The 14,090-nt window shown below is 34.5% G+C and overlaps 1 protein-coding gene and 1 long non-coding RNA gene across 2 annotated transcripts; one reads left to right on the top strand and one right to left on the bottom strand.

The window, feature by feature from the left end:
• Positions 1-165: 165 nt before the first annotated feature.
• On the top strand, positions 166-2,238 carry LOC148295783 (uncharacterized). The gene is made up of 4 exons (XR_015834384.1): positions 166-210; positions 785-831; positions 930-974; positions 2,021-2,238. It is a non-coding gene; the product is annotated as an uncharacterized LOC148295783 (long non-coding RNA).
• Positions 2,239-6,375: 4,137 nt separating this feature from the next.
• LOC110766977 (putative serine/threonine-protein kinase At1g54610) lies at positions 6,376-12,349 on the bottom strand. The gene is made up of 8 exons (XM_021970401.2): positions 11,213-12,349; positions 10,707-10,991; positions 10,140-10,457; positions 9,268-9,495; positions 8,937-9,037; positions 8,754-8,862; positions 7,063-7,536; positions 6,376-6,958 (listed from the first exon to the last, which is right to left on the bottom strand). Exons 1-8 carry the CDS (start codon positions 11,630-11,632, stop codon positions 6,770-6,772), a joined length of 2,124 nt encoding a protein of 707 aa, XP_021826093.1. The 5' UTR covers positions 11,633-12,349; the 3' UTR covers positions 6,376-6,769.
• Between the last annotated feature and the right edge of the window lie 1,741 nt (positions 12,350-14,090).

Genomic DNA, 14,090 nt, shown 5'->3' with positions numbered 1-14,090 from the left:
GCCCACTGTTATAAGCCATTGGATGAATAGTTGGTGATGTGGAGTTATCCACACCGTTGAGTTAATTACCGGATAAATCGGTTGTTGTAGGTAAAAAGAATAAAAAAAGCAGAAACTCTCCTTTTCAAGTCGAGTTAGGGTAAGGTTTCTCTTCTCTCTCTTTCTTCTCCTCCTCCTGTGACGACGAGACAGCGACTCCTCTCCTCTCAGGTATCTCTCTCTTTCTTCTCCATAATTGTCTCTCTCATCTCTATATCTCATGGTCTCTCAATTTCCTTCCCAGGCTTCGTTTCTAAACCAAACCCATACCAAAAATCTCAGCCCCAATCTAAACCCCCATTTTGCTCAATCCCTGCCGTCTATCTCTCTCTCTCTCTCTCTCTCTCAATCGTTTCAGCCTTCACTCTCTGTCTCACTCGATTCTCTTTCTCTATAGCTCTGGCGTGCTCTCTCTCTCTCTCTCCCTCTCTCTCTCTCTCTCTCTCTCTCTCTCTCTCTCTCTCTCTCTCTCTCTCTCTCTCTCTCTCTCTCTCTCTCTCTCTTAGATATGAGCACCAAACATGGGTGGGCACAAATCTGTGCGTGATGGGAATCCTTTGAAATAGAAAGTTTGGGGTTTCAATTTTGTGAAATTGAAACCATCTTAGCCAGAAAGTTTAGTGATGGGCATTCTTATGGGCATCACTCTCCCTATGCCAAAAGATAATTTTAATTATTCAAGGTTTGAGTTTTCTAATTTATATTGTAAGTTTTAGGTTTTAATTTTGGGCTATGGTCTGTGCAGGTTTTGATCTTTTTAATTTGTATTTGGACCATTAATTTGGAGACAAGGTGATGATTTCATATTAGTGTTGAACTAGATGCAGATTTAGTAATGTCAGCTTCTCTTGCTCTGCTAACTCTCTCTGATTCAAAACTTCACTTCACAGGCGCTCCTCTATCTCAGCTAGCTCCCTTTCTCATATCAATATCAAGTACGAATGTGGTTGCTTCCTCCAATTCCTCTGTATTTCAACTTGAATTTATAGAATTAGGTTTTGTTTGCTGTAAATTTGGGGCTTTTGTTCTCATTGAGCTGTAGGAGGTTTGTGGGGTAAATTGAAATGCTTGATAGAGGATTTTAAGGGGATGCATGATGTTGCAGATATTATTTTGCCTTGTGTTATAAAATATCTCTGCTGCTTGGTCTTTTAACATTCTCCTTGGCTCAGAATCATTTTTGGGCGTACTTGTGATCATGAAATGAAATCTTGGTTGATGGGGGTCAGATTATTTTTTTCCTTAGGAAGGATGGGGTAAATTAGTTCCTCTGTTTTTCATTGGTGATGTTACTTCTTGTAATAAACTACCAATTAGCTTATTTCAACAATGTTAAAAGTGGTTTGGTTGCTGTTGATGTAATTTTTTTGTAATAAATTCTGATGAAATAGGCAATACATTCATTATAATTGCTTTCTTTTGAGATGATTGGTTTTCTCTATGGTGTGGCCCTTTTTCGGGTCTGCAATATATAAATTTATGATAATCTGGTTGCATTCTCTCTCTCTCTCTCTCTCTCTCTCTCTCTCTCTCTCTCTCTCTCTCTCTCTCTCTCTCTCTGTTTTGGTATGTTTTTAGCGTGAAATTACATCTTTTTCTCTTTTGAATATAAATTTGGTCTGTTTTTAGTTGGTCAAGTATTTATAAGCTCGAAACCAGTTAAAGTTCGAATTGTGAATGATGAGATTTCCATTTAATTTGAGGGATAAGTGATTCATGACCCTGCAATTATAGTTTTAGGAGCTAAATGCAAGGATATATAATTTTTATTGCTCAAAATTTAGGATTTTTTCTATTAAATTAGGCTTGTCGAATTAGGGTTTCTAAATTGAATTGGGGGTTGAGGTAGATGATTTTTTCTGTTAAATTAAGGCCATCAAGGTGGTTGAGAGTTAGTTTTCAATTTTGATTTTAATTTCAAGGAGCTGTTTGATCGTTCTGCATATTATAAAGTTCTGATGGCGATCTGTTTTTTTTTTAGCGAAATTGATGAGAATTCTGGCCGAATAACCGAAGAGATAGAGAAGTGCAAAGAGCAGAGTCTTGAGAAGAAGAGAGGCTTAGAGGAAGCCAAAGAACAAGTTGAGAAAGCTGCTTATGTAGTTTTAGAGATGCTCAACAACAGAGGATAGATTGTAGAGTGAATGTATTGAACAATACTTTCAATTACATGAATGAAGTTTATGTTGGCTTTGATGAGGATATAGTACCATTGAGAATAAGCTTTTAAAGTAAATTTGACTGTTATATCATAGTTTATGTGCCAATTGAAACAATCATCCCATTAGCATTGTGAATGGGCATTGTACCATAAAGTTGTATTTTCAGATTAGTGTATGTATATTGCCATGTTATTGATAGTCTTTTCAATTTTGAGAAAGTATATACAATATGTGATTTGTCAATGTAATTGACAAACAGCCAGTTCCATTTGCATTCCAGTCGTGCAATTGACAAACAAAGTAGTACTATTTGCATTCAAGTCGAGCAATTGCCATTATCTATGCACAATTAATTGAAAATGTAAATATAATATGTGATTTGTCAATGTAATTGACAAACAGGTAGTGTAATTTGCATTCCAGTAGTGCAATTGACAATCAAAGTAGTCCTATTTGCATTTCAGTCTTGCAATAATTGTTATCTTTGCACAATTATGAAACATAGAATCTCTCACTAATGATAAATCCTTCATAATTAATTGTATGTTCAAAAGGTTGTAATCTATGTGCAAAAAAACTTAGTAGAATGCATAAAAACATTGCTTAATAGTGAGTGACCGGTTAAATGGGTTGCTCCAAGTTAAAAAAAGGAAAAAAAAAGAAGAGAAATCTGAAAAGAAAGAAGGCTTTCCTGCGACTTCTATCTCTTCCTCTTCTTGGCACTTCTATCTTTTTTTCTTCGCACGACTCGTGTCTCTTCTTCTCTCTCTTCTTTAGTTGGGCTTGTTAAAATGAAGGTTTGATTATTCAAGAATAGAAGAAAGGAAGGGAAGAGAGAGAGAGAACAAAGAGAGCAATAGAAGAAAGAAATCAAAGCTTCTGTATATTTCTCAATCATCTGAGCAGTACAATTGTAAGCTTATATATTCTTAGCTTAGCTTTTGCTTACTGTAATTTGTTTGATGCTATAGACTTATTATATAATGATGTCAAATATGATCGTGTATTGTTCTATCTCAATGGGTTCAATTAGTTAATTCCAAAGGAAGTGACCATAAGATGGAAAGGGCACTGATAGATTGCCTCACCTAAGATGAAAAGGTAATAATGTAATTGACAAACAGTTAGATCGAAAATGCAAAGGAATAATGCAATTGACAAACAGTTAGTTGGAAATTGCAAACGAATAATGCAATTGACAAAAAATTCGTTGTAAATTGTTCCATAGAATTGTAAAACCCATCCGTAATCTTGTAATATTGTAATTTACAAGGATAAAGACATCTAGTACAATATTAAGGTAACTAGGGACATTAGGACAGTAAATTGAGTCCTTATACGTGTAAACACAAACGTTTACTATATTGAGGTCTTGTTTTACTCGGTTTTGGACAATTATGTTCCATATGATTGTAAAATGCCTCCTTAATCTTGTAATATCGTAATTTACAAAGATAAAGACATGTAGTACAATATTAGGGTAAATGGGAACATTCAGAAGGTAAATTGGGTCCTTAGTATTGTAAACATGGATGTTTACAATATTAAGGTCTCGTATTACTCTATTTAGGATAGTTATGTTCCAGGAGATTGTAAAACCCATCCTTATTATGGTAATTTCGTAATTTACAAAGAGATAGACATGTATTACAATATTAAGGTAACTAGGGACATTGAGAAAGTAAATTGGGTCCTTATACGTGTAAACACAAACGTTTACTATATTAAGGTCTTGTTTTACTCCGTTTTGGACAGGTATGTTCCATATGATTGTAAAATGCATCATTAATCTTGTAATATCGTACTTTACAAATATAAAGACATGTAGTACAACATTAGGGTCAAGGGGAACATTCGGAAGGTAAATTGGGTCCTTAGTATTGTAAACATGAATGTTTACAATATTAAGGTCTCGTATTACTCTATTTAGGATAGTTATGTTCCAGGAGATTGTAAAACCCATCCTTATTATGGTAATTTCGTAATTTACAAAGAGATGGACATGTATTACAATATTAAGGTAACTAGGGACATTGAGAAAGTAAATTGGGTCCTTATACGTGTAAACACAAACGTTTACTATATTAAGGTCTTGTTTTACTCGGTTTTGGACAGTTATATTCCATGTGATTGTAAAATGCATCCTTAATCTTGTAATATCGAAATTTACAAAAATAAAGACATGTAGTACAATATTAGGGTAAATGGGAACATTCGGATGGTAAATTGGGTCCTTATACTTGTAAACTCGGATGTTTACAATACTAAGGTCTTGTATTACTCTTTTATGGATAGTTATGTTCCAGAACATTGTAAAACCCATCCTTAATCTTGTAATATCGTAATTTACAAAGAGAAGGACGTTTAGTACAATATTAAGGTAACTATGGACATTAGGAAAGTAAATTGAGTCCTTATATGTGTAAACACAAACTTTTACTATATTAAGGTCTTGTTTTACTCGGTTTTGGACAGTTATGTTCCATTTGATTGTAAAATGCATCATTAATCTTGTAATATAGTAATTTACAAAGATAAAGACATGTAGTACAATATTAGGGTAAATGGGAACATTCGGATGGTAAATTGGGTCCTTATACTTGTAAACTCGGATGTTTACAATACTAAGGTCTTGTATTACTCTTTTATGGATAGTTATATTCCAGAACATTGTAAAACCCATCCTTAATCTTGTAACATCGTAATTTACAAAGATAAAGACATGTAGTACAATATTAGGGTAAATAGGAACATTCTGATGGTAAATTGGGTCCTTATACTTGTAAACTGGGATGTTTACAATACTATGAATTAGGTGAACCCTAATGTTGTAATCATAGTTCAAAAACTTGTAAACAGCTGCCCAAATCTTGTAACTTATAAGTTTTAGGATCCTCTTACAATGTTATGGTACTCTCATATCTAAACTACTGTAAATCACTATCCAATCATATGCCAATTGCCAAACAGGAAGGGCATAATTGCATGACCCTTATGCAATTACATTTTCAAAAAGTGGAAACTTGATAACTTGTATAACCGGTAACCAATTTTTTAAAAAATCTAGGAGCATCATAAAGGACAAATGGTGCATGGGTGCACCTGGTGCACTGTAGAAGGTGCCGTGGAAACCAACCAAAAAGAACTTGTATGTCAAAACAAGTTTGTTTCTTGGAAACATGCTTTTGTTTTTGTTTGAAACATCTTTTTTTTTTTTTTGCTTTTGTTTTTGTTTGAAACATCATCATGGTCGTGGGGTCCTTTTTTAAAATTTTATTAGGATATTTGAAGGTACCTTAATTGACTTCTTTGGCAAAAAGGTACGTGTATTGCACTTGTGTCTGGAAAGATACCAAGTTTGAGGTAGTCTTAGTCTCCCAGACAACAGATCATGGTCATGGATTGCAGCCGGCAAATTGTTAATGGGATTATTTGAATTTGAAGGTACCTTTATTGACTTTCATGCCCATTGACGGCTTGCAAACGGAAAATCAAACAAGTTGTGATTTTGACCTTGCAATCAAGGAATGAAAGTAGTAATGTCCATTCAATCTAGTTGTAGAGTTGTGTCAAAATTCAAACATGCAGATAGGATTTTGATACTTGTTTAGCACTTTATTTGCTGAAAGATAAATTCAAAATATCCAAGCTACGAAGATATGGGCAAACATCATATTATGTAGAGACCATCGCACTGCTTTGTTTGTAATTCTTTCTTATGTAACAGTTATTAATTTAATGCTCATCGCACAAAGAAAGTCTCTGAACTAAATTTTCTTAGTTAATCTCCCGGCTGGCATGCGGCTATCTGCACTCGAGGATTACCTTCTAGAGAAATGTAATGTTTAAAGATAAAATCGATGAAGATGTCCCTCTCTCGTGTGCCCAGTTTACTGTAAACTAATTGTTGAAAAAAATATATTCAAAAAAGTATAGATGTCTAGATCCTTCAACACCCTCAAAGAGACTTCAGATAGTATTTGATTCTTTAAAACATGTTATAAACTGTTTCATTCTTTAAAATAATAGTCGGAAATTGAAATGAAACTATCATTTCAATGTTTTGAAGTTCAACATGTTTTGTTTGATTTCTTCTGCAAATGTAAAGAGAGAGAGACCTGTTAAAACGAAGGATAACCCTTTGCCCTAATGTCAGGAAAAGCAACACACCAAATTAAATAAAGAGAAATTTTGATTTACATTATGAAGAATTTTGTATGTACGAAGAATAAATTGCTACAAACAGAATAACAGATTCATTCTGAAATGGCTGCCAGAGGGATTTGGACTAATATGTAGGTCAGTATATAGAATATGGTCTAAAGCAACATCCACTTCTTCAAAATTGGCCATTTCAGATCAGATAAGTTATCTACCAAGTAAAATAGTGGAACTAAAGAAAGACCATCTCTTACACAAGTGATCACTGTACAGGGAACAATACCAAATTAGAGAGGAGCTTATCTCCCTGTGTGTTTGTGTGTGTGTTTTACGAGGTCAATGGGTTCCAGGGATTCAGCTCCATGAAGACCATAAAAAAATATGTTTACTTCCATAGCTTATCCACCTCAATGCCTAGAAGCAAATGTTGGATTTTCTGTCCCTTGTTTCCCAGGTCTATTCTTGTCAAGTCGTGCTCGCCAAGCATGTTCTTGGATCCGACGGTCATGTTCTTTAAGCATCTTATCAACATTGTTCGACGAAACAAGTAAAGGACCAGACACATAAATTTTGTTTCCCTTCGGCCCACGACCATGCTGAAAAGAATTTTGAAGAATAATTTAGGTTCAGCTAACAAAAACTGAGAATAATTATTTGTGATATGAAATTAGAAAATTTTAATAAGAAAAACAAAACTAACCATATTTGGTTCTTTAATGCAGGCCTTCTCATCTTCCATTTGACGAGACCTGGCAATTCTCTGTGCATAACGCATCCGCTCCTGATTTTTTGTGGACTCCTCCACATCAAATGACCCAGGAACCCCACCTACTTGTTTTGTTGTTTCTGGCCCTGACGGACCAGGTTTCTCTTGTTGGTCTTCAGACAACGAAGTCCTTGCCAATACTAAACCAGACAATTTTGACAAGTTGGCTCTATTTGAACTCATAAGAGAATCATTACATTCCTTCCCAGACTTGGGCCATCCGGGCCCATGGACTAGTGGTCCTGAAACTGAAGTCCTCTTATTGTGGTGCTCCGACAAATCTTTTCTAGCGTCTTTATCTGTTCGCAAATGTTTAGTTGGATCAACCAGAAAACCAGAAACAGCTTCCTCCCTGTGAGGGTTGAACATTTCACTTCGCATCTTTTGGTTAGAATGGCCTTGTCTTCTCTGTAGTTAGACCGCAAATGACGTCAGAAAGAACTAAAATGTATGTAAACAGAGAATAGAGATCTCTGTTATCAAAATAAAGACCAGAGAAATTAAAGTTATTTGCAAATATTGGAAGAGAAAACCTCCATGGCACTCAACATAGATTAGAGAAACATGAATACAAGTTTTATGTAAATGTACATCCAAGAAATTTTGTAAGAACCTTCCGTAAATATGAACACACAATATCGGAATAACAGTTCATAAATTCCTCCTCCTGCAAACAGATATAAGCTACTTGATTTTTAAGTGTATCTAGACACACAGTACAAATGGCAATCTAGGCCAGTAGCCCTCCAATGTGATTTACCTAAATACAAGCCTCATATCCCTAGTTATTTCTGCTAACATCAGATATGACAGAATTTCAAATGTTGTAAATTTAAAGATCCACAACCCTGAAACAATTGTCAGTTGTAAGTGAAGGATTCACTGCTTGGAAAAATACAAAAGACAAGAAGCCCAAAATAGAGATGATTAAGCCATCAACACATTCACCAAGTCTTTAAGTACAAAATGTAGAAAAATAAGAAGTCCAAGAGTTCAGAAATGAAGGGGCCATGTTCTATTGGCAGTCACCACAAAACTTGGCCTAGCATGGCACAAAAATTAAGAACTCATTTGGTAACAATTCTGTATTTGGTTTTAATTTTTTATCGAAGATGTAGTAAACAGAGAGAATGGTAAGAAGAAGGATACTAGATGTGAGGGAGGGAGGACAAAATATATATGAAATGATTCATAAAACAAAAAACAAAAACAATTCTGAATAGGCTTTTCTTAGGTTTTAGTTTTAAGGATTTTCCTTCATTTGTTCATCGCATGTCTCCTATCCTATCTGATCTCCCTCAAAAGTGATCTGACTCATGCTCAAAGTAAAAATACTCAAAACAAAAGTCAAGCCAACCAGCACTGTGGCAAACTGCCATAATTTTTCATCTGAGCGGCTTGAATCAGTAGACAGATAATCTTAGGCAGCAGAGTTAAGTTCCAATCCGACACTCAAAATTCCAAAATAAGTTCAAACATCATTTTGCATACAAAATTACAATTTCAATTTTCACCAGAACTTACAAAAAAAATCTTTTGGTCTTTGGTAGTTCACTTCAACGTCAAACAATATCAGACTTTAAACCAAATTGAAACACCAAGATTCGAAACTTATTTGAAGTTACCTGGACTGACGCAATTAACTCAGCATTAGCATTTGTTCCTGAAACTGCTGGAGGTTGTGGTCTCCAGCCCAGGTCTACCTTCTGACCCCTTCCTCCAATTGCTCCCTTCCTAAAAGAAGTGCACAAACAAAGATTAACCTTTGCATCATCTTTGTCCAAAAGAGTATTAAGAATAAGATGTACCTTCTAGCTTCTTCCTCTCGCAATTTGGCATCAATCTCTTTGCTGGGAGGGTACTTGGGTAAACTTGAAGGATCACAGGGAAGAGGCTTTGTGGTGAAGAACTGTAGAAACAAAAATATATTAAAACAATTTCAAAGAAGAGGCTTTTTGTAACTACCAACTAGGAGTAAAATTAAAATTAAAACAAAAACATATATACATATATATAAATTTCCTAAATTTCCAGGGGAAAAAATATGAATTTAAGAATGCCTGCAAACATTTAGGAATCTCATATATCAGCATTTCGTATTACTTTTGTTGCAGTTTTTACAAAATAAATCCTGCACACCTCACTCTCAAGAGCAATAGCAGCAGTTCCTCGATCAGTAGGATCAACAGAAAGTAAAATTTCCATAAGATGCACAGCAGCAGCGGGAAGGTCCTTAAAAGTCTCTGCCAAGCATCTTCTATAAGGTTGTGGAGGCTTGATCACTGTTGAATTTCGTAAGTGCAATTTACGCCAATACTCCTCAGATGGCGAACCACAGAGCTTGAAAATTTTATGCAACTGTTCAACCTACAACAAGAAAATACAAAATCAATAGACACCATCTGAATATCATACTATTATGATACATTTAATGAAAGAACGTATGTGTTTATGTGTATCTGTCAGAAGACACAAGAAGAAGAAGAGGAAGTTCACTTTAATGTGAAACAGACAATGAGGAGAAATGTAACTGGAAGAACAGGAATTGTTGCCTATGCCTCACACTAACCATGGAACATGTCAAACACATGCCACGGACATAAGCTTGCTACCCAAATAAACAGTAGATATACATCCCTGAGAAACATCAAGACCCATAAAATCAACTTAAAGTTTCTGGTGTAGTTAATTCGGGGGTAGGGTGGGGGGTTATGAGCATATATGGTCCAATCTGAAATTTCCTGAACTATGTTGTCATCATATCATAACAATTATTAGTTGCGTACGATCAAAGAATTGGGCATAATTAGTCATATACTCAATATCATCTGCAATTTTGAAATAAAAATCTAGAACTCGAAGAGATCTTTCAGTTCTATTCTCATTTTATAATGATTTAATCTGTAATAATTTTACAAGAATATGAAAGTAGTCAAATAATAATTCGATGTGGCCCATAAGGGCATGAAGAATGGATGAATTTCAGGGGGTAAAATTATTAAATATCTTACCTCTGTTTTTCCCGGCAGGATAGGCTTTCCAGAATACAATTCTCCTAGTATGCAACCCGTACTCCATAAATCCACTGCAACCCCATATTTAGAGGCTCCAAGTAAAAGTTCTGGAGGTCGATACCAAAGAGTCACCACACGGCTTGTCAATGGAACACTGTGATGAGGATCATAAAAGCTTGCCAAGCCAAAGTCCGCAATTTTCAAGATGCCACTGTTGTCAATTAGAAGATTTGACCCCTTTATGTCACGATGCAAAACACCATGACTATGACAGTGATCAAGTCCACTTAGAAGTTGCTTCATGTAACATTTAACCTAAAATGAAAATTTTAAAATAAAAAAACCCTAGAATTAGATATCAAGTAACAGGCTAAGTAAACCTTAAATTAATTTCTGATTATCGATTATACAGGGGCCTCTTTTCCATTCTCTGTTAATAGGCTATTATATTTGCACAGATATATGGTAGAGGGTGCATTAAAAATGCTCTATCCACATTTCTCCTTTAAACGACAGTACCACAAAGATAAGAACTGTAAGAGAACTGTAAAAGCAAAAGACTACCTGAGGTTCAGAGAACTTAATGCTTGGGCTTGATCCAAGTCCTGTAAGATCATGTTCCATATATTCAAAAACAAGGTACAAGCTGCTAGATGTCCGTGCTGTGATCAATCCTTGCAATTTTATTATATTAGGATGATCAAGCCTACGCAAGAAAAGGATCTCTCTTGCCATAAACTTGACACTCTCAGGATCAAGATTATCAAATCTGACTTTTTTTAAAGCAACAAATGTATCGTTCAAGACATCACGAGCCTTGTAAACACTACTATAAGTTCCTTGGCCGATCTGAAAGAAGGAGATGCCACAACATGCAAACAAAAAAAGGCAGGAACTGATAAATACCAACACGAACAAGAGTAATTAATCAAACAATTAAAGTAACTAGCAAAGAATTATCATATCATTTAGATGACAGACCAATTTTTTTTCCAGTTCTTGTAAGTTTATTCCCTACACAATGCAATATTATAAGATACATCCCGTAACAAGTAAAGAATCAGACATACTTTATTTAACTTCTCAAAAGTATCAGCACGCCGTGGTATCCATCCATTGATAGCTTCACCGGCAGCTGCAGAGAGCCAAGCTGGCCATCCTGCAGCAACTTGCTCAGCCACTGTAGCATTCACAATTCTTCTTGAACCCGGATGATCCAGAACAGCAACATCAGCCTTCTCTATCTTCTTACTCTTATTCTGATCATACAATCGCATTGAACCACTGACTTTCTTATCCATCAACATAACTTTCACATCACCACCACCACCCAATTGATCTTTAGTCCAAACCGCCTCCTTTCTTTTTGAAGAATTCAACCGCGAAGTCTTCCTCTCCGAGCGCTGCTTACTCAAACTCGAAGATGATCTTTTTGGTGGGCTTTCCCGGCTATCTTCAACGGCCGAAGGCTTGGAACATATTAAACCCATTTTGCTATATAAACAAAAATACACACCCCCACAAAACCCTCCTTGACAAGCAAAATCTACCACTCGAAAACAATCCAAACCTTCACAAAACCTCCTTCTTTACCCAACTCCATTAGAAAGAATCTAAGGGATAATGAACTACTTCACACCTCCAATAAACTTCTATTATTTGAAATTTTCAAATTTACCCAATACCCAATTGCCAAATTCAACAGGACCCTTAAAGATACGAACTTGCAAAAGAATCTCGATTTATTTTTACAACAAAAAAAAAAATTGAGCAAACCCAGAAAATTATAGGCTCTGCTTAGTGCTATGGATTACAACTACACTAAGTGTACGTATGAAAATTTTGGAATAAATGAGACGAATAAATACATAATACCTGGAACAGTGAAAGCACAGAGAAGCGATTGAGAAATCGATTGACAAAGGCTTGAATTACCAAGAAGGAGACTGGCTTTGTGTGGTTTTGGGTTCATTGTTCAACGCGTATTCAAAAGTTAAATATTTATAATTAAAATTTTAAATAATAGGGGACGGCAATCGCCGGCTATTTTCTCAGTCAACAAAACACACACACACAACACAAACACACTCCTCTTCTCTCTCTCTCTCTCTCTCTCTCCCTCCCTCCCTCTCTCTACTGAAAAACAGTTGAAGTCGGTTGGGTTGAAGATGTTTAATGGGGGTTGTTTGGCACTTGAATGTTTACATTAACGCGTTTTTATTGAAACCCGTCCGTCCCCGCTTCTTAAGGAATAGCGACCTTCAATAATAAATAAATGAAAGATCATAGTTTCTTTCTTTCCTTCTTTTTACCTTGCGATATTTTCATTGGGGTGACTTTTATATGTTTCCGATTTTGGCTCATATTTTTCAAATTTGGTCTCTATTTTTTTCAAATTTTCTATTTACAATCTTAAGAAAATTTCAGCATTCTGTCAACTTCATTCTCAAAAATAAATAAATAATCCTGTCAATTAATTTCAAGTGATTTTGGAAACAACAACTCGTTTGTTTTTCAGAAAAATACTTTCTAGAAATTGAAAAGCCATCTCGTAGAGAAATCAAGCTATAAAAAAATTTAGGGTTTGAATTTGTTCAATTTTTTTTTTCTTTCTGAAGATCAATCTAAACCTATATTGACCATTTTCGGTAATTCCTGAGTGAATTTTTATGAACTTAAACAAGTTTTTAGTTGTGAATTAGAATAATTTGAGACAAAAAAATATTCATGTTAGGTGCGGTTGGTGACCCCCATCTTTGAAAACTTATACCTCTCATTATAGCTCATTGTTCTGTGCAACTTATTCTCTATTATTATAAAGCCAGACCATTATCTATGGTGTCACAAGTATGCTTCACCAAAGAACATTATGACAAAAATGTCCACAAACCAAAAATAGTGAGACATCCAATAATCTACAAAAGGTTATTATTGTATTTGACCCCCAAAAAAAAAAAATTTGGCATAAGTCCAATTATGAGGAGAGATTTTGGGTGCAATCCACGTAGAAATTGTTGTTGATCCAAGTCCTTTGACTTTTGCTCCACATAAGATTACATGCCTATATCAATTTATTGATATTTACTTTTTTTTATTTTTTATTTTTTGTTCCAGTTATGCACCTCAAAAATAAATAGGGTTCAGGTATATTATGAATTCCTAAAACTGGTAAGTTATTGATTTGTAGGATATTAATTATCATATTTGATTTGAATTTAATTACAAATCTATTTATTGAATTCTGAAATTTTCCCAAGGTATACCGACATAAAAATTTGTAATAAGAGTTCATAAAAACTTCATACCTTAACAATAGGTAAGGTACCTATGCATACACCTCGTATGCAGTATGCAGTATGCAGGTAATTAAACCCATAAATTACCTCTACTCCAGGTAATTAAATTCATAAATTACCTCTAGTCTAGGTAGTTATACACTCTAACCCAACTAATTGAACTCATATAATATCTTGGTATGGATCCTTAAACTCAACTGAGATAAAAATCCATACAAAATTTATTTGGAAAAAAAAAAAAAAAACACTATTACATGGAAGACATGTACGTATGTATATAATTATGAACCTCCAGAAAAAACTGCTTAAGAAAACTCAAGAAAAAAACACTTATAACCTGTAAGGTAGGTACATAAATACTTGTATGTATTAACATTATTGACCTGTATGTCAGGTACATAATTTAATGTGGGTGCTTGTCTGATTGATTGGTATAATATGTGAGTCTTTATTTTTTATTGATTAAATTGTATTTTATCTATATATTAGGAATATTATCAAGGAAAAAAAATTCAAAATTCAAAATTTGGAATTCAATTTCAAGGAAATAATGCATTAAATTTAGATTTTCAATGTATTTTCCTTATTTACCTTAAAGGGTAAAATCGACACAACAAAAAAGTAATAAATGTCAAAGAACCTACATCTAAAA

The sequence above is a fragment of the Prunus avium genome, chromosome 3 (assembly GCF_965620075.1).
Source record: "Prunus avium chromosome 3, drPruAviu1.hap1.1, whole genome shotgun sequence".
Lineage (NCBI taxonomy): Eukaryota > Viridiplantae > Streptophyta > Magnoliopsida > Rosales > Rosaceae > Prunus > Prunus avium.
This window is presented reverse-complemented; position numbering and strand designations above follow the sequence as displayed.